The sequence below is a fragment of the Sapajus apella genome, unplaced genomic scaffold (assembly GCF_009761245.1).
Source record: "Sapajus apella isolate SASKATOON/1434 unplaced genomic scaffold, GSC_monkey_1.0 scaffold58, whole genome shotgun sequence".
Lineage (NCBI taxonomy): Eukaryota > Metazoa > Chordata > Mammalia > Primates > Cebidae > Sapajus > Sapajus apella.
In genome coordinates, this window is record NW_022436998.1 from 12,020,418 (window position 1) to 12,039,523 (window position 19,106).

A 19,106-nucleotide genomic window follows, 5' to 3' on the forward strand; every position below is an offset into this window, starting at 1 on the left:
ATATATATATATATATACACACACACACACACACACATATATACACACACATACACACCCATATACATATATAATATATATTATGTATAATTATAATATATAAATTATTTCTAAAGCCTGAAGAAATATAAATAAAAGCTTATAAACTTAGCTTCAAAAATTAGATCTATATGTCTACCTATATATTTCTTTCTACATATGCCTAATTATATATCTACCTATCTATCTATACACATACACATTCTGTTTCAGGTGATATAGCTCTAAGAAAGGCCAGAAAATGACAAGATCGTGACACATTTTTTCACATTAATTCCTTCAGAACAGCTAATTGAAGTTATTTCCCTTTTACCGTCCCCTGCTATCTTTCAGTTCTGCTACACAAGCAGTATTACAACACTTAGGAGTCATTAAAGGCACAGGATGGCTTCAGAGTCTAGCTGCTTTGAAAAAGAAAAAAACTATTATTTTAGAGCAGTTTTAGGTTTATTGAAAAATTGGGAGGAGGGTACATACGCCCATGACCCCACACATGCGTATCATCCCCCTTATCAACATCCCTAATCAAAGCTGTACATTGGTTGCAATCAATGAATCTACATTGAACAATGATAATCAACAAAGTTCATCCTCCAAAGATTATTCTTGGTGTTGTATATTCCATGGCACTGGACAAACGTATAATGATATCTATCCAACTTTATGGTATCATCTAGAGTATTTCCACTGACCTAAAAATATTTTTTATCCTTCTATTAATCCCTTCCTTTACAACCATATCCCTGGTATCCACTGATCTTTATACCATTTCACTAGTTTTGCCTTTACCAGGATGTTATATATTGGGATCATCCAGTATTAGCCTTTTCTTAATAGCACATTTTGCGTGTTAACATCCATTTAAGTTTTCTCCATACTTTTTATATATTGATAGCTCATTTCTTAACCATTATTTCAAAAACATAAGCTTGCCACTTAATATGGGACTTTTTCTATGATCTTCCCTTTTAATTTTTTTCTCAAATGGTACTCCCATTCTTCTTGGTAAGAAAATAAAAATGTTTTCAGTTTATCAATGTGCCCAGTCTCACCATATGAACCACACATAGTATAATTCAGAAGTGAATACCACATTCCATTTTGACACATACGGACTACCCCAACTTTCCTTCCTATCATGCTGCATCAGGTGATACAAGTCTGGAAGGAGATGTTAGGTGGGAGAGAACTCTGAATAGAGTGTCTTCTCATATCAACGAAGGTAGACCAATAAACATATAAGAAAATCCCACTTTTGCTACCCTTTCCACCTGCTGCATTCAGACTTGAAATGCAGTTGTGACACTTATGGCCGTGGTATACAACTAACTCTCAGTTGATAAGGCATTGAGAAAATAAGCACATTTCAGAGAAGTATAAGGATGGAAAGAAGCTTAGTCCTGGTGATATAATTGAACAGTCAACCCAAACAATGAGCCACATAATTCTAGAAATTTTATTCAACTTCCACTAATAATAACTATAATAAATGTCTATGTTTTATAAGCAATTGTGTTTTGGATGTTCTATTATTGTTATCTACATACGTTAGCATAAACTTCAGTTATGGGCATATTGCTGATATCTAGTAAACAATTACTCAACTAGTGAATGCCATGAGGAAAACACAACCAATTAGGCAATGATTCTTTGCCTTTATTGTATCTTAGAGTCCCCTGAGGAGCTAACTAAATATGCAGATATTCCACTTCCATCATCTGAGATTTTTATTCAGAACATCTGAGGTAGGGTCCAGAAATATGTATATTTAATATGTACCCAAGGTGATTCTGCTGCAGCTATTTGCTGGATCCTACTTTGAAAATTATTTTAGAATAGGCTAACAATATTGGATCATGGGTAATACATAAGAATAACTTACAGGTCAAAAAATACAGTGAATGAAAATACCTATTTTATCCCTTTCCCCATCTAAAAGAATATTATATATAACTACCACTAAGGTAGGAGTGCCCTGATGAAGAAGTGAATGACACAGATCTCTCCAAGAGTATCTGATACATTTTGGATGAGTTTTTACTTCATCATTTCAGAGAAGAAGTTTAAAAGGAATTGAATACTCACATTAGCTTGGATTATGACAAAGTAGCGAGTCTTATCTTCATAGTTGAGCCTCTTCCGTAACACTACATTTCCAGTCAGCATTAGGGGAATTTCAAAGGTGTCATTGGATGTCTGCAAATATTAAAGATACAGACTTCAGATTATTTGAATGTAAGATGAATTAATAACTCAATATTTTGTATTAATCCTCTTGAAAGTTAGAAATTATATGCTATCATATAAATATGAAAGTATCATGAAAATAGAATGACTATAAGCTTCAGAGTCCATACTGTTATCATATTTCCAAAGATTTAATTTTGTTCAATAGGTTTCCCCAGAGTTCTCTGGTATTAATAACCAGAAAATTTATTTCTTGTCATAGTTCTTAATATATTATTAGTACCATTCATCACCAGTCTTGGAATAGTTCTAAATCAAAGTCTAGGTATCCGATAACCTTTCTTGTTACCATATTACCTCTTCACTATGTTTTTTAACACCAAAGCATTCAAACACTGAACTTTCATTTGTGTATAGTGTCAATTGTCAACACTGATATCCATTCTGTATTTTAAGTATTTTCAGGCATTAAATGCAAATACACACAGTCATGAGTCACTTAACAATGAGGTGCATTCTGAGAAATGTGTTGTTAGGAGGATTTGTCATTGTCTTAACATTATAAAGTGTAGTTTCGCAAACCTAAATTGGGCGGTCTACTACATACTAGAACATATGCTGTAGCCTATGATTCCTAAAAACCTGTATAGCATGTCACTTTAGTGACTGCTATAGGCAACTGTACTACAATGGTCAGTATTTTCTCTGTAAATATAATCTAAACATAGAAAAGGTACAGTAGAAACATGTTATAATTTTACGAGATCGCCATTTACTTTGTGGTATGTCACTGGCCAAAATGTCATTATGCAGAGCATGACTGCAGAAGCTTGAATCAGTTTGCTATTGTGAAAAAAAAGCCCAGGTTATACATCATTTTGTTTTCTTTTAGACCACACAACTTCTGCTGATAAGTTATCTACCCTGCCTTGAGTTTTTTCCTGGTAACATGGAGGTCATAACGGCAACACTGCTGCTATGATACAAGCAGCCCTCAGTGTAAATGTAGTCACACCTTAAGGCAGTATAATTTACAAGATAAATCTCTTATTCTTAAGAAGATCTTATGCCAATTTTGCATTTTAATGCCATTTTGAAAAACGATAAAATTATTTCTAGATAGGGACAATAAATCAGGGTTTTGCTCACTGAAACTTTTTTGCGGTTGTTCAGTTGCCTTGTGTATTTGTGCTTGTGATTTTTGCAGTGGGAATCACATTGGGTGAAATACTTAGTTTGGATCTGCATTAGATGGCTGCAAATGGAAGAGGAGGAGAAAGGGAAGTAAAGAAAAATGAAGGGAAAGGGCAAGAAGAAGGAGAAGAGAAAGGAAAGTGGAAGGGTGAAGGAAGAAGAAAAAAAATTCTGTGTGTGTGGGAGAGAGACTCAGAGAGAGAGGACAAGAGAGTGTGTTTACACCCTCAACTTAGTTTAACTGTAATCTTCAAAGTCACAAAAGAAGTGAAAGTCAATGAAATAAAATGCTGATTCAAATCCCCCAACTTAGGCTCGCTCACTCAATGAAATGTGTGTAGTTTAGCCCTTCATTTCCAGAGTTGTGATCTGTCTCCTTTCTTTCTTTGTCTGTCTGTCTTTCTCTCTGGGATGCATAAAGACTCACATACGCTGTATATCTTGCAGAATTAATTTATATTTTAAAATGATTCATTCTGTGCTGCTCATGTAATGAGCTTTACAAATCATTTTTAGATGCAGTCATTTAAAAGTAGCAATTTAAAATATAAATACAGAAAATGTAAAATGAACACAATTAAAAACAGACATTTGACATGTTCTCTAACTTTTTGCCTATTAGACATTTCTTATACCTAAGAGTGGGGCTGGCAATTCTGACAGAGAAGTGTAAAAATGATTGAATCTAAATATATAAGTTGTTTATGGGCAAAACCTTAGTTAATAATTGCTATTTACACTGTTGAACTCATCCTAATGTGTTGTTATGAGGTTATTACATTTTAGTGACTCCATAATATAGAAGCATATGTCGATTTCTAGCATAAACATGGAAGATACTGTGATCTTACCGAAAACCTATCTTATATCTGGACTCAGAACCCCGAATTAGCTCAGATATCTTGTGACTTTGTGCCTCAGAGGAGGCTGTGTCTTTAAATGAGGTAAGTCTTGAAAAGACTAGCTTAAAAATAGTAACTTCACACTTTGCCAGAAATTGTTTTGCAAATGTATATGTGATTTTATTTTGAGTAATGAAAAAAATTATCTTAATTGCAAAGATAGAGACAAGAAAAGAATTCCTTTTCAGGTTATAGAAGTTTCAGTCAGGATATAAAACTTAGAACTCAGCAGCCACTTGGTGACTATTAATGAAATTAATTAAGGAGAAATAGCTCACATGCTAGTGATAGCAGAGAGTAAAACAAAAAGATCCTGGAACTGTGTTGCCTTTGAGTTGCTGTGAAAATCTTGATATCACCCCATCTTTGAAAAACTTATTATGATAAATAATAAATTATTTTTTGTTTAAATCATCTGTAGTTTAGCTTTTTCATAATTTTTTGGTAAATTCTCTGCAGCCGAAAGCACTTTGGTACATGATTATTCCTGTCTCTATGACTTTACACTGTAGGCCTCTTTCTCCTCCAAACAGGTCATGGCTCTTCACACCTGATATTTGCTCTTATTTTTCTCATGTTTAAATATCCCATCGCTCATTTCTCTGTACACTAAACTTTGCAAACTCGGTGAAACCTTTTAAATCTAATTTAGATGTAAGTTTTTGATGGGATCTTACACTACTGTTTTCAAAAAATACTTATTTGGGATCTTCTGTTTTGCTTCACAGATTCCTCAAGGGTCTCAGTCTGTGAGGTAGAAATATTGATCCTTAGATCTATAGCTAAGCAACTTAACGAATCTTCGCAGTACATTTTTTTATTTTTGATAATTTTCATCGGATGTTTGTAGAATTATCACAAATAATAGTTATTAGTGACTTTACTGATCTTCAGAGAACTTTCAATTGCACTAAATTTTTATGAGTTTAATCTATGCTTTAGCGATTTTATAGATTCTTACTTTTACTTTTTAACTTATTTGAGACATATGGAGTCTTGCTCTGTCACCCAGGCTGGAGTGTAGTGTCATGATCTCAGCTCACTGCAACCTCTGCCTCTTGGGTTAAAGCAATTCTCCTGCCTCAGCCTCTGAGTAGCTGGGATGACAGACATATGCCACCACATCTGGCCAATTTTTTTTAATTTTTAGTAGAGATGGGGTTTCACCATGTTTTCCAGCCTGGTCTCGAATTCCTGACCTCAAATGACTCTCCTGCTTCGCCTTCCAAAATGCTTGGATTACAGGTAGGAGTCACTGCTCCCAGCCTAGATTTTCATTTTATTAGGTGTTTCATAAATACTTGTATTCTATAAAACATAAGGATAGAATATACTTTACGATCAATCATGCTTCTGAAATGTTGCATACGGAAAGCCACTATATTAAAATTAATTAAATAGTTATTGAGCGTTATTTCTCTAAAACCTAGAATAATAATCAAGAAAATTAGAAGCAAATGTAGGTATCTCTTCATGATAGTCTTTCTCCTAGTCTCCTCTAGTAAAAAGAATACTGGATTAGATCAACACCAGGTAAATGCCTTGCTTTAATGATATTTCTAAAGTGTTTACTTAAAAGCTAAAAAAAAAAAAAAAAAAAAAAGCTAAATCGAGCAAGGAAAAAGGTAGATTTTTTAATAAATAAATACATAATAAAGCAATGAAAAAATAATATTAAGAACATTCTCAAAGCTTAGAATCCCTAAGGATCATAGGCATGGGTCATTTTGATTATAGATTCCTACCATCTATTCCCCAAAATTCCAAAAACTCTCAGGAATCCACATTTTTAACAAACCAACCAGGTGATTCTGATGCAGATGATTCAGGCTTTACTTTGAGAAATCGTTGTACTACATAAGTCTAAGAGTGACTGCACCCTCTCTCCTTGCTTTTTATTTTTCTCTTTCATTCTTAAGAGTTTTGTTCTACCTACAAAGCAGAAAAGTCTGGGAACAGAGAATTCCCATTTACTTGTTACCTTACATTTCTAAAGCCAGGCCATTGCCCTTTTTCTGATAGTTTTGGACACTTCTCTTTCAAACACAACCTGACATTGGTTTCTTTGGGTGATGAGAATTTAAGTGCCAGCTACCTGCAGTGTATTAATAAGAGGAATCCAATTATGGCTAAATGATTTAATACCCACAGTCCCCAAATACCTGGCCTCCATTAAGAAAGGTCCACTCACAACTTTCTGACAGTTCAGTGACAACTGTCAATTAGCAGAAAATTCTCTATTTAGTAAAATGATGGCATAAGGCAGTTTAAGCAATTTATCACTATTAGAAATATGGGAAATAGGGGTAGGAGACAGCTGTAATGCCCACGCCACACACATTCACATTCAACAATGGAGGCAGAAGGAATACTGATGCCCTGGCAAACTCTGTAATCCCCAAGATGATTCCAACGCCCCCAAATCCCCTTTACTAATGTGTGTGAAGATGGGTTTCTACCAGTTTAAACGGCAGTTTTCTGCAAGGAGGTGTTGAGTCCTACAGTTAAAGATGCTTTAGAAATGGAAAATGGGGTTATTAGTACTATTACTTCTCAGCTGACAGATTTGGTCATTCATAATTTTTAGGAAAGGAAAAACTCTAAAAGTCTTTCATACCTATGTTATAAGTATTGTTTGTAATATTCTCTTTTCAGCTGTGATGACTAGAAATTCAGTTCAAAAGAAGAAAAAATTTAAAGTGTACACACAGACACACACACACACACACACTCACACAGTTTCTGGTGACCTAAAGACAGAGCCTTAGTACAAATGTGCCTCAATGGACCTGTAATTGAGAAGTGGTGGAAATTTAGATAACTAGGATTTTCTCTTTGTCTCTAAGAAGCTGTAAATTCTTACTATTTTTTGACACTTTTTTTCTTTGAAATCTCTCCCCTTATCTCTGCCTCTTTTTCTGTGCCTCTTTCTTCTCTCTTCAGGTTTCCCCCATGTGCTCATGTTGAATATAACGAATATAACTGAGTCCCTGTTTTAGGTCCAATAGACAGCATCAACTTTGCCCTTAGCAGTCTTTAGTCGGCCTTAAGCTTGTCTGGTTAAGCTCAGGCTACTGTGCCATCAACTGCTGAACATTCTATGTTACCTGTCATTGTGTGTGTGTCTTCCCTCATTTAATTGTTTGAAGTAGAAGGTGGAGGACTAAGCATGGTAACACAATTTTTGTCCACCCAAGAGAAACTGTGATTTGAGTAGGCAACACTAACTTTGCTTTTAAGAGAAAGTACCAACACTCTGATCATTTTTTCTGCTTCATACTGTTAAACATGTTCCTCATTGACAGACAAAATGGACTCCCTATGACTAACTGAAGTAAGTTAAAACAAAACCAGGTGGCCATGCTTAGGTGATGAAGTAGTCACATACTCTGTGTTCTCAAAAAGATGTCAAAGCATCACAGGATCTTCTTTTCTACAACTGATATGGTTTAGGTACATCTCCACCCAAATCTCATTTGAATTGTAGCTTTCATAATTCCCATGTGTAGTGGGAGCGACCTGGTGTGTGATAATGGAATCACGGCATTTCCCTTTACTATTTTTGTGGTAATGAAGAAATATCATGAGATCTGATGCTTTTACAAGGGAAAATCACTTTCACTCCACTCTCAATTCTCTTAGTCTTCCTCCAGGTAAGACATGACTTTCACCTTCCACCATAATTGTGAGGCCTCCCCAGGCATGTGGAACTGTGAGTCCATGAAACTTCTTTTTCTGTACACATTACCCAGTCTCAGGTATGTCTTTATCAGGTATGCCTTAATGTGAAAACAGACTAACATAGTAAATTGGTACTGGTAGAGTGAGGTCCTGCTGTAAAGAGATCTGAAAATGTGGAAGTAATTTTGGAAGCAGGTAACAGGAGAGGTTGGAACAGGTTAGAGGGCTTAGAAGAAGACAGGAAAAGGTGGGAACGTTTGGAAGAGACTTGTTTATTGGCTTTGATCAAGATGCTGATAATGATATGGATTATTAAATCCATGCTAAAGTGGTGTCAGGTGGAAATGAGGCGCTTGTTGGAAACAGGAGTAAAGATGACTCTTGCTATGACATAAATTTCTAAGTAGCAAAGCATTCAAGATGTTACCTGAATGCTACTAAAAGCATTCAGTTTTAAAAGTGAGACAAGCATAAAAGTTCAGAAAATTTGTAGACTGATGATGCAATAGAAATGAAACACGCATTTTCTGAGGAGAAATTCAAGCCAGTTGCAGAAATTTGCATAAGTAATGAGGATCCAAATGTTAATCACCAAGACAATAGGGAAGACATTTGTGGCATCCCCTCTCATCATAGGCCAGGTGGCCTAAGAGAAAAAAATAGTTTCATGGGCCAAGTCCAGGATGCCCTTCCATGTGCAGCCTAGGAACTTGCTGCCTTGCATCCCAGCTGCTCCAGTCATAGCAATAAGCAGCCAAGATATATCTCAGGCCATGGCTTCAGAGGGTATGAACCTCAAGCCTTGGCAGCTTTCACATGGAATTGAGCCTGTGGGTGCACAGAAGTCAAGAATTGAAGTTTGGGAACATCCACCTAGGCCTCCAAGGATATATGGAAACGCCTGGATGTCCAGGCAAAATTTTGCCGCAGGGTCAGGGCCCTCATGGAGAACCTCTGCTAGGGCAGTGTGGAAGGGAAGTGTGGGGTTGAAGCCCCCAGAAAGAGTTGCCACTGGCTCATTGTCTAGTGAAGCTGTGAGAAGAGAGCCACTGTCCTCTGGACCCCAGAATGTAGATTTACTGACAGTTTGCACTGCATGCCTGAAAAAGCTGAAGACACTCAATGCCAAACTGTGAAAACAGCCAGGAGGGAGGCTGTAACCTACAAAGCCACAGGGATGGAGCTGCCCAAGACCATGAGAATCCACCTCTTGCATCAGTATGACCTGGATGTGAGACATGGTGTCAAAGAAAATCATTTTGGTGTTTTAAGTTTTGACTGACACACTGGATTTCGGACTTGCATGGGGCCTTTAGCCCCTTTGTTTTTGCCAATTTTTCTTATTTGGAATGAGTATATATATCCAATGCCTGTACCTCCATTGTATCTAGGAAGTAACTAATTTGATTTTGATTTTATAGGTTCGTAGGTGGAAGGAACTTGCTTTGTTGCAGATGAGACTTTGGACTGTGGGCTTTTGAGTTAATACTGAAATGAGTTAAGAATTTGAGGGACTGTTGATATGGCATGATTGCTTTTAAAATGTGAAGATACGAGATTTGAGAGGGGCCAGGGGTGGAGTGATATGGTTTGGCTGAATCACCACCCAAATCTCATCTTGAATTGTAGTTTCCCATGTGTTCTGGGACTGACATGGTGAGACACATTGAAATCATGGGGCAGGTCTAACCAATGCTGTTCTGATGTTAGTGAATAAGTCTTACGAGATCTGATGGTTTTTACAAGCAGAAGCCCCTTTATCTTGGCTTTCAATTCTCTCTTGTCTGCTGCTATGTAATACCTGCCTTTCACCTTCTGTCATAATTGAGAAGCCTTCCCAGCCACATGGAACTGTGGGTCCATTAAATCTCTTTTTCTTTATAAATTACCCAGTCTCAGTTATGTCTTTATCAACAGTGTGGAAATAGTCTAATACAACAACGAAGCAAAACCAGATCCTGTTCTTAGTGCCAAGATAAACTGTTGCTAGAATTACCACCCTTTGTCCACTATCCCACCCCTACACTTGCCCTTGAGTACCAGCGCTTTGAAGGAAACATCTGACAGAAACTTCTGGTTTGGGGCTTAGAAATCAACCAATCACAGCTCACCTGAACCAACCAATCAGTGTATAGACCAGTCAGGACTCATCTGTTTTGACCACTCAGAATTAAGCAATTAAATCCTTCATTTGCAGGAACACAGCTGATTGGGAAGCTAGATGGGAATTAGCTACAAAACCCTAACTCTGTCTTCGTTTTCTGAAATGTATCTTAGCTCTAAACCATAGGCTGTATACCCATGGTTTGAAAACTGTTCACCAAAATAAAGTCTCTTTCCTCCAAATTCCTTTCCAGAGAACTTTTGGTCACAATACAAATTTACCACTCTCCCACACAAAAACAAACACATACAGGCACATTTAATGATACGTTTTGATTACAATGCAATTCAACTTATCTTATTCCAGCCAACTTCTCAGGATACTGTATTTGTGCCTGTCTGGCTTTCGAAGCATATGTGTTGTAAAGTTAAAAGTCACAGGCTTGAAGTGAAAACACTTCAAAGTTTTACAGCAAAAAGGCTTTTACACCATGACTTAATTAAACATGAGTTTCCAATAAAATAAGAATATTATGACTTTATGGGGGCATGGGACTCTCATGGTATAATGTACCCTGTAAAGCATTATTAACCATAATAAATTTCTTTTTAGCAATCTACCTAGGAATAAGCAATCGCAGTTTTAGCTTAGCCTTAAACATTTTATTAACAACTGAAAATTGGACTTTGACTTATACATAGAGAGAACTACTTCAGGATGGTGATTTGTTTAAAAATCTTTTGTCCTTGAAATGTGGTTTTAACTTCCTGACTCATGAAATTCAAATACTTACACATTACAAATGAAAATTATGGCTCAGGTTTTTCTGAATTCTCTCAAAGCTGCAGGGAGTCAAACATATTACAAAAGAAGGACAATTTACTCAGGAGGTCTTGATAAAAGATGTCATCGCCCACTGAAACAGCACTGTAATACCTCCAAGAAAGAAGCTGCCTATGCGTATTGCTTAAGTGTCTTCATTTTTTTTCTCAGTAGTAACAGTAGTTAATAACAATGTTGTGCTGCTTTCAGTCCATTGGAGATTGCTACAAGGGATATGACATCAGTTTCCTCCTTATCAGTTTAGGTCAAACACTTAAAATGCTAAATAAACATGCCTCCCATCTGGCATTTAAAAATTAAGATAAAAATGTGATAATGTACTGTATGAATAGTCTTACTAATCTTACCATGACATTTAAACATCAGAATGATACCTCTATTTAGATTTTACATATTAGGCAATTCTCAAAAATGACAGTTTTGCAGATCATGTGATGACCAATTCTTATCCGTTTCAAAGAGTTATTTTTTCTTCCTTTTTTTTTTTGAAACAATCCAATTCAAGCTTGTCCAACCCATAGGCCACAGGCTATATGGGGCCCAGGATGGCTTTGAATGTGTCCCAACACAAACTTGTAAATGTACTTAAAAGATTGTAAAATTTGTGATTTTTTTATTAGTAGCTTTTCAGGTATTGTTTATGTTTGTATAATTTATGTGTAGCCCTAGACAATTCTTTTTCTTCCAGTGTGGCTCAGGGAAGCCAAAAGATTAGATAGAAACCCCTGAATTAGTTCAATGCATTATAGAAATCCTTACTTTGTATTACCATGAAACCATTAAATAAAAAAAAAAAAAACAGTATTTTACAATAACTCTGATAAGCACACTACAAATTGCATAGAAATTAAATGCTCCTCATTAAAGGCCTGACAACATATATTGTCCGGAACATACTTTTACGTATTCTCTACTACCAAGTTCCAACAGATAATTCAAGTGTACTTAATAGACTAAAGGTGACAAAATGAGTAAAAGAACTTATACAAAGGAAGGAAAAATGCTGCTGCTTCTGAACAGTGGGGACTGAAAAGATTCTTTGCCTGGTCAAACTTGCATCAGGTTTCTGAAACTTCTCCTAGGATCATCTGTATACTTCCTTAAAAAATCACTTTTTAATAAAGAAACATGCTAAGTCACTTCAGCAAACATCCATCTACCTTCGATAAATGATCTACCTTGATACCTCATTGGGCTTCTCATCCTACACCATCCCCCAAGTGATGTCTGATGACGCTGACTTGTCGTCAGCAAGAATCACATTAGTCTGATTTAGCCAGAATTCCCCTTACATATGATGTTTTCTCTTAGTAATTTTCCATCCAGTGACCCCGGCCATCATCTGGCCATAAAGTCCCACTTGTCCATGCTTTATGTGCAGTGGAGCCCAATATCTCTCTGCTACTGCAAGATCTCATTGCAATGATTTCTATGCCTATTGCAGTGGTCCTGAATAAGGTCTTTCTTACCATGTTTTAATGTATTTTTAAATAATATTTTCTTTCAATAATTGTCCAGAGGACTTTTAGAATAAGATATTTACTAAAATATTTTTTTTTCTAAATACATCAGCCAGAAAAAGATAGGGAATACTGCAGGAGCAAACCATTAAACTTTTATTGCTTTACTCTTCATATCTACATATCTAATATACATAAGCAAGTGGACTCTGCTTATTGTTGTCATTGACTAATGAATGTTTCTCCTCACGTGTTTTTCTCTGACTACAACAGCAGGGGCAGAGAATATGATTACTTGATTTGTTCTCTGAGTTTACATTTCATTAGTCAAAGCAAATAATTTTCTCCAGGCAAGAAAAGTACACCCCAGCAGATGTCCAAAGAAAGGAAGAACCAAACATTTTTGGTAAAGAGCGCAAATGCTTTTGTTAACAGCAGTGAATCCATTTGGGTCTGCGGTAACTCAGCCCTCACCTCCTCAGAGGAAGTAATGTGGTCTAGGGGCAAAAGTAAGTTTAAGGCAGAGGGAGAGATGGAGGTAACTTTTAGAGCAGCAGTGAGAGCTTATTAAGAAATTTTAGAGCAGGAATGAAAGCAAGCAAAACACTCTTGGAAGACCGCTAACTGGGAGACCTGAAAGATCTAAGTGCCCTGTTCCTCCCTTGACTTGAGGTTTTATTCATTGGCATGATTTGGGAGTTTGTGATTCTCCTCCCTTGATTTTTTCTTTTGGGACAGGCTGTCCACATGCACAGTGGCTTGCCAGTGCGTTTGGGAGGGTCTGCATGAACAACATGTTTACTGAAGTTGTATGCATACTGACTTGAGGCATTTTTCCCTTGCCAGTTAAGCATTCCCAGAGGAAGGTCATATACTGGTTAAATACTACCATTTTGCCTCTTAATGTGCATGCTTCAGCCCTCCTGCCCAACTTCTGAGCTCTATTAGAAAGGTACTGATCACCAGCTTCAGTGTTTTCTATCTGTTGGGAGACCATTTTTCCCTGGCACTGGCTGCAACCAATTATTATTTTAGAGAAACAGTTTAACAGCCACCTGACAATCACCTGATGGTCAATGGACATTCCTAGGGGAGGTCCTCTCCTGCCTTGCTCATGTCTGCCTACTCACCTAGTTGATATGGTTTGGCTCTGTGTCCCCGCCCAAAACTCATGTCAAATTATAATCCCCATGTGTTGAGGAAAGGTCCTGGTAGGAGGTGACTGGCTCATGGGGGCAGTTTCCCTCATGCTGTTCTCCTGATAGTGTGTTCTCAAGAGATCTGATGGTTTAAAAGTGGTACTTCCCTTTTCACTCTGTCTGCATATCACTGCATATAAGATTCACCATGCTTCACCATCAACTTCCACCATAAATGTAAGCTTGCTGAGGCTTCCACAGCCATTCAGAACTGGGAGAGTCAAGTAAGCCTCATTTCTTTGTAAATTACCCAGTCTAAGGCAGTATCTTTCTAACAGTGTGATAACAAATTAATACAGGAAATTGTTACTGTGATAGTGGAGTAGTGTTAAAATGATAATCTGAAAATGTGGAAGCAACTTTGGAACTGGATAACAGGCCGAGGTTGGAACAGTTTGGAGGGCTCAGAAGAAAACAGGAAGATGACAAAGTTTGGAACTTGCTAGACACTTTTTGCATAAGAAATGAAAAGCCAAATATTGATAGCCAAGACAATGGGGAAATGCCTCCAGTGCATTTTAGGGAACTTCATGGCAGCTCCTCAAATCACAGGCCCAGAGATCTGGAGGGAAAATTGGTTTTTGGGGCTGGGACCAGGGCCCCACTATTCTGTGCAGTCTCAGGACATGGCACCCTGTGTCCCAGCCACTCTAACTATAGCCATGGCTTAAAGGGGCCAACATACAGTTAGGGCATTGCTTCAGAGGATGCAAGCCCCATGCCTTGGTAGCTTACATGTTGTGTTGTGCCTGCAGGTACATAGAAGACAACAGTTGAGCTTTGGGAGCCTCCACCTAGGTGTCAGAGGAAAATGCTGGGAATGTCCCGGCAGAATTCTGTGGCAGGGGTGGAGCCCTCATGGAAAACATCTTCTGGCATAATGCAGAGGGAAAAAGTGGGAATTGAGTTGCCACATAGAGTTCCCACTTGGGACTGCCTAGTGGAGGTATGAAAAGAGGGCCACTGTCTCCTCCAGGTCCCAGAATGATACATCCGCAGACAGCTTGCACCATGTGTTTGGAAAAGCCACAAGCACTCAATGCTAGCCTGTGAAACAGCTGCAGGGGCTTTACCCTGCAGAGCCACAGGGGTAGAGCTTCCCAAGGCACTGGAAGCCCACCTTTTGCATTAGTGTGCCCTGGATGTGAGACATGGAGTCAAATTAGATTATTTTGGAGCTTTAAGATATAAAGACTGCCCTGCTGGGTTTTGGACTTGCATGGGGTCTGCAGCACCTTTATTTTGGCCAATTTATGACATATGGAATGGGTGTATTTATCTAATGCCAGTACCCTTATTGTATCTTGGAAATAACAACATGTTCTTGATTTTACAAGCTCACAGGTTTAAGGGACTTGTCTTATCTCAGAGGAAACTTTGCACTCGAACTTTGCGTTAATGCTGGAATGATTTAAGACTTTGGGAAACTATTGAGAAGGCATAATTGGTTTTGAAATGTTGAAAGAACAAGAGATTTGGGAGAGGGCAGGGGAGGAATGATACGGTTTGGCTCTGCATCCCCACCCAAATCTCATGTTGAATTATAATCTCCATGTGTGTAAGGAGCAATCTGGTGGGAGGTGACTGGAACATGGGGCAGTTTCCCTCATGCTGTTCTTGTGATAGTGAGGGCATTCTCATGAGATCTGATGGTTTCATAGTGGTACTTCCCCCTTCAGTCTCTCTCTTGCTGCCATGTAAGACATTCCTTCCTTCCCCTTTCCCTTTCATTGTGATGGTGAGTTTCCTAAGGCCTTCCCAGCCATTCAGAACTGTGAGTCAATTAAACTTATTTTATTATAAATTACACTGTCTGAGGTATTCTTTACAGAAGTGTGAAAATACACACTACAGGAACACTTTCATTTCAAATTGGGTCAATCAGTTCAACAATTATTTATTCCCAAACTTGTTCTTTGTTTTAGAATACCATTTGAATTGCAATTATTGCTATTTTGCTATTATTGAAATGTTATTATTTGGCATTTTGAGTAAAAATGCCACATTATGGTGCTATTAATATAAGCAGAATTAGCAGAGTTTAGTGGTGGCAGGACATAACATTTATCATGTATCTCCTCACAGATTTTACAAAAAAATAAATTGGTCCTGAGGTGTACACTAATTTTATATAATGTCTAATGGTGGATTCTCTTCATAAGAGTGTACCTTGGTTAATGCTTTTTTCCTTCAGTACAACCTAAGTTAACTGTCATGATATCTTATTATTTTGTCCACAAAACTAAGACCATTCTGAGAAGTTTATTTCATAGTAGTGCTAGCTTGCTAACATATTTTACTTTTTATTTTTCATTTGTAATTTTGAAAATGATGCCAGGCTCGGTGGCTCATGGCTGTAATCCCAGAACTTTGGGAGGCCGAGGCAGCTGGATCATGAGGTCAAGAGATCGAGACCATCCTGGCCAACATGGTGAAACCCCGTCTCTACTAAAAATATAAGAATTAGCTGGGCGTGGTGGCACATGCCTGTAGTCCCAGTTACTCGGAAGGCTGAGGCAGGAGAGCTGCTTGAACCCGGGAGATGGAGATTGCAGTGAGCCGAGATTGCGCCGCTGCACTCCAGCCTGGCACCTGGCAACAGAGCAAGACTGTGTCTCCAAAAAAAAAAAAAAAAAAAAAAAAATAAGAAAATGCATGTGGCTGACTGGCTGACTGGTTTATGCACTTTTGGTAGCAACAGTTACATATTATATTGGACAGCAAGCCTACACATCCCTGGAATGAGAGGCATCCAGACAGAATTACTGCATAAGTGACAAAGAATTTAAGCCTTCCTAAATGTCTACATTTTAATTAGAAAAGATAATTTTCAAGTAATATATTTTTCTTCTCAAAGTGTATCTAAACATTAAATATTTTGTATGCATGCAGTAATTATTTTCCTAAAATGCATGAACTTGTATATTGATACTTGCTGGGAGGTTTTATTTTTACAGCTTAGGGAGTAAAGATTAGAAAGTCACCTTCATAGAATGTGACCTAAAAACATGGCACATACATACAATTAATTTTAAAAAATACCTAAAGAGCAAACAAAGTGAGTGGTTTAGAAATAGAACGTTCTGTCAGCTGTTTCTATATTTAAGAAAAAGCATTTCTGCTGCCCTTTCCTCTGCTATTTCTTTGACACTTTCCACTTCACTTCTTATGTAACCTTTCATACTGTCCTTCTCCGTCACATTCTCATCATGTCCCAAATCTTTGTTTTATTATCTTTTCCTTAAAAAAAAGTCCTCTTTTAAAGAAACAAACAAAGCGAAAAAGAAAAAACTCTAAAATCTGACCTTTACCCTGCTATGCTCATGAAATTTATATATATATATATATACACACACACACACTTATTTTCCAAACTTATTAATGTTTTAACATAGGTATTACAAGTTTTTCTGTGAGAATAGAATAGAGGAAGAATAGACTGTAATTGGATTTTACAGCCTAGCAGTTTTGTAACATGACGCAAATCACATATGAGGTTTTCTTTTCTATGCAACAGAGATATTACCACTGCTTACTGATTTGTGAGGATGCAATGAGAAAATGCATCCACAATTTACTTAATAAATTTGTGATGTAGATCTTACTGTGAGTTCTTAGTCTCTCAGTACTATCCGAGAGTTTTGTTTTTGTTTTTCGTTTCGTTTGTTTCAATCTTATCTACAACAAAAAATGACCAAAACAAGGACAAAATACTAACTTCACCATTGTTTATATTCCTAATATTAAACATAAAAGAGATGTATTTAATTTGACAGCTTATTTATACTTGCTTTGGGGAGCCCATAGGATTCTGAAGAACTGCCTCAAGAAAAGAAAGTGGGGAGATGGCAGGCAGGGTTTCTGACTCTGGCTTCAGTTAAAAAATTCTAATTTTGTCTCTCTCTTTTTTTTTTTAAATAATATATCATTAGAGGAAATGATTCATGCCTTAAAAAAACAACATAGAAATCCTCTTGTCTAATGGGAAAAAAAGGAAGAAAAATCATAAAACAGACTATAACTAGTGGCTTTTGTCATGTTCTCTATCTTTGGTTTAATTGGTGGATGGCTAGAATTTTAAAGGCTTGTGAATTCCAGCAATACTCGGTGTGAGTTTTGCTGGTGTAGCAACAATACTGTTATTAAGTTGCATAAAATATATGTTTGACACTTGTTATCTCATCTGCAGTGATTTGTTTAGATCGCTTTGGAGACCACAAACATAACAAATTTAGTAAAAGAGGCATGTTATATCTAGGAATACATTTTAAGGCTTACCTACAAATACCACCAAAAATTAGCTTCTAAAACATAAATATTAAAAATAATTCAATTTTGAGACAATTTTTAATAATAGTATCATTACCAATCTGGTTCTGGTAGTTATTTGAATAATACAATAAATATCAGCTAAAAAATCATTAATTTTATTCCTGTTAAGAAAATTACATTGCAAATAGGTATTTACATACCGGATCATCTGGATTATACTGAATAACATACTCTATCTGTCCATTTGGTCCATCATCTATATCTGTAGCTCCATTGTCTCCTGAAAATCCTGTGAATATCGTGGTACCAACTGGAGTGAGCTGAAAGGAAAAAAAGATTTTAAATAAACTCTCATTTTATCAACTGTACACTAGAAATGCTAGAGCATAAAAATCAGCTCCTTATTACATAAAAGAATCTACCAGCTGGCAGCTCAAAACCACAAACTGAAGTGTTTCAAAACAACAGTTTTGAGCCTTACGTAGGATTACTTATAATGTCTGAAATGTCCAGCTTCATGATTCTTGCTATGGGTGAAGAAATAGAAGACCCTGATTCAGTGCGAAACACATTTGGACCAATTTATAGCCATTAGCATTTTAGCTCCTGTGCAGAAATTGTATCTGTTGTTTCTCCTCAAAATTCTTGATGAAATGTTACCTGAAAGCTATAATTTAAATGGTAGGAAAAGCTTCGTTTCTTTCCTTTAAAATCAAAAACCATTTATGAGTGTGCAATGAAATCCAGGTTGGTAATTATATGCAAGTTGCAAGTTAGAAAAAGAGAAGTTGGGGACAATAAATTTTCTGTTTATTAGAGGAAATACTGGGCGTTTCTTGACTGCTTCTAATATTGGTTGAGTATAACAGCATCAGGTCACAGCAGTCAGAGAGATAGCCACATCTTTTCATTTTGGATTAAAACAATGTCAAAACTTAATACGTGTAGTATACAAAACCATGATTTGATGTTTGACTTAAATGGCTAGTCTTACTTCTTACTTATCCCCACAAGAGAATCACTGTTATTTTTTTTTAACCTGTTGGTCTTTGCACAATGTGCTCTTATAACCAGCTTTTAGGTTTAAGCTAAAATATTACTCCCTTCACAGTTTTCAGGTTTTAGCTAAAATACTACTCATTAGTTAAATTCCACCTTAATTAGATATCACCTGCTCCCATACCACCCCTCAAATAGCACTCCCCACACCACATACCACCCCTCA

At 36.9% G+C, this 19,106-nt stretch overlaps 1 protein-coding gene across 10 annotated transcripts in view; it reads right to left on the bottom strand.

Annotated features, from left to right (window-relative positions):
- Positions 1-19,106, bottom strand: part of PCDH15 (protocadherin related 15) — an 819,037-nt gene that overhangs the window by 489,339 nt on the left and 310,592 nt on the right. For all 10 annotated transcript variants that reach the window (XM_032245634.1, XM_032245633.1, XM_032245636.1 and 7 more), the window contains 2 exons: positions 18,082-18,201; positions 2,125-2,235 (listed from right to left, as the gene is read on the bottom strand). In XM_032245634.1, coding sequence (XP_032101525.1) covers positions 2,125-2,235; positions 18,082-18,201 — 231 coding nt within the window. The remainder of the gene's footprint in view (positions 1-2,124; positions 2,236-18,081; positions 18,202-19,106) is intronic.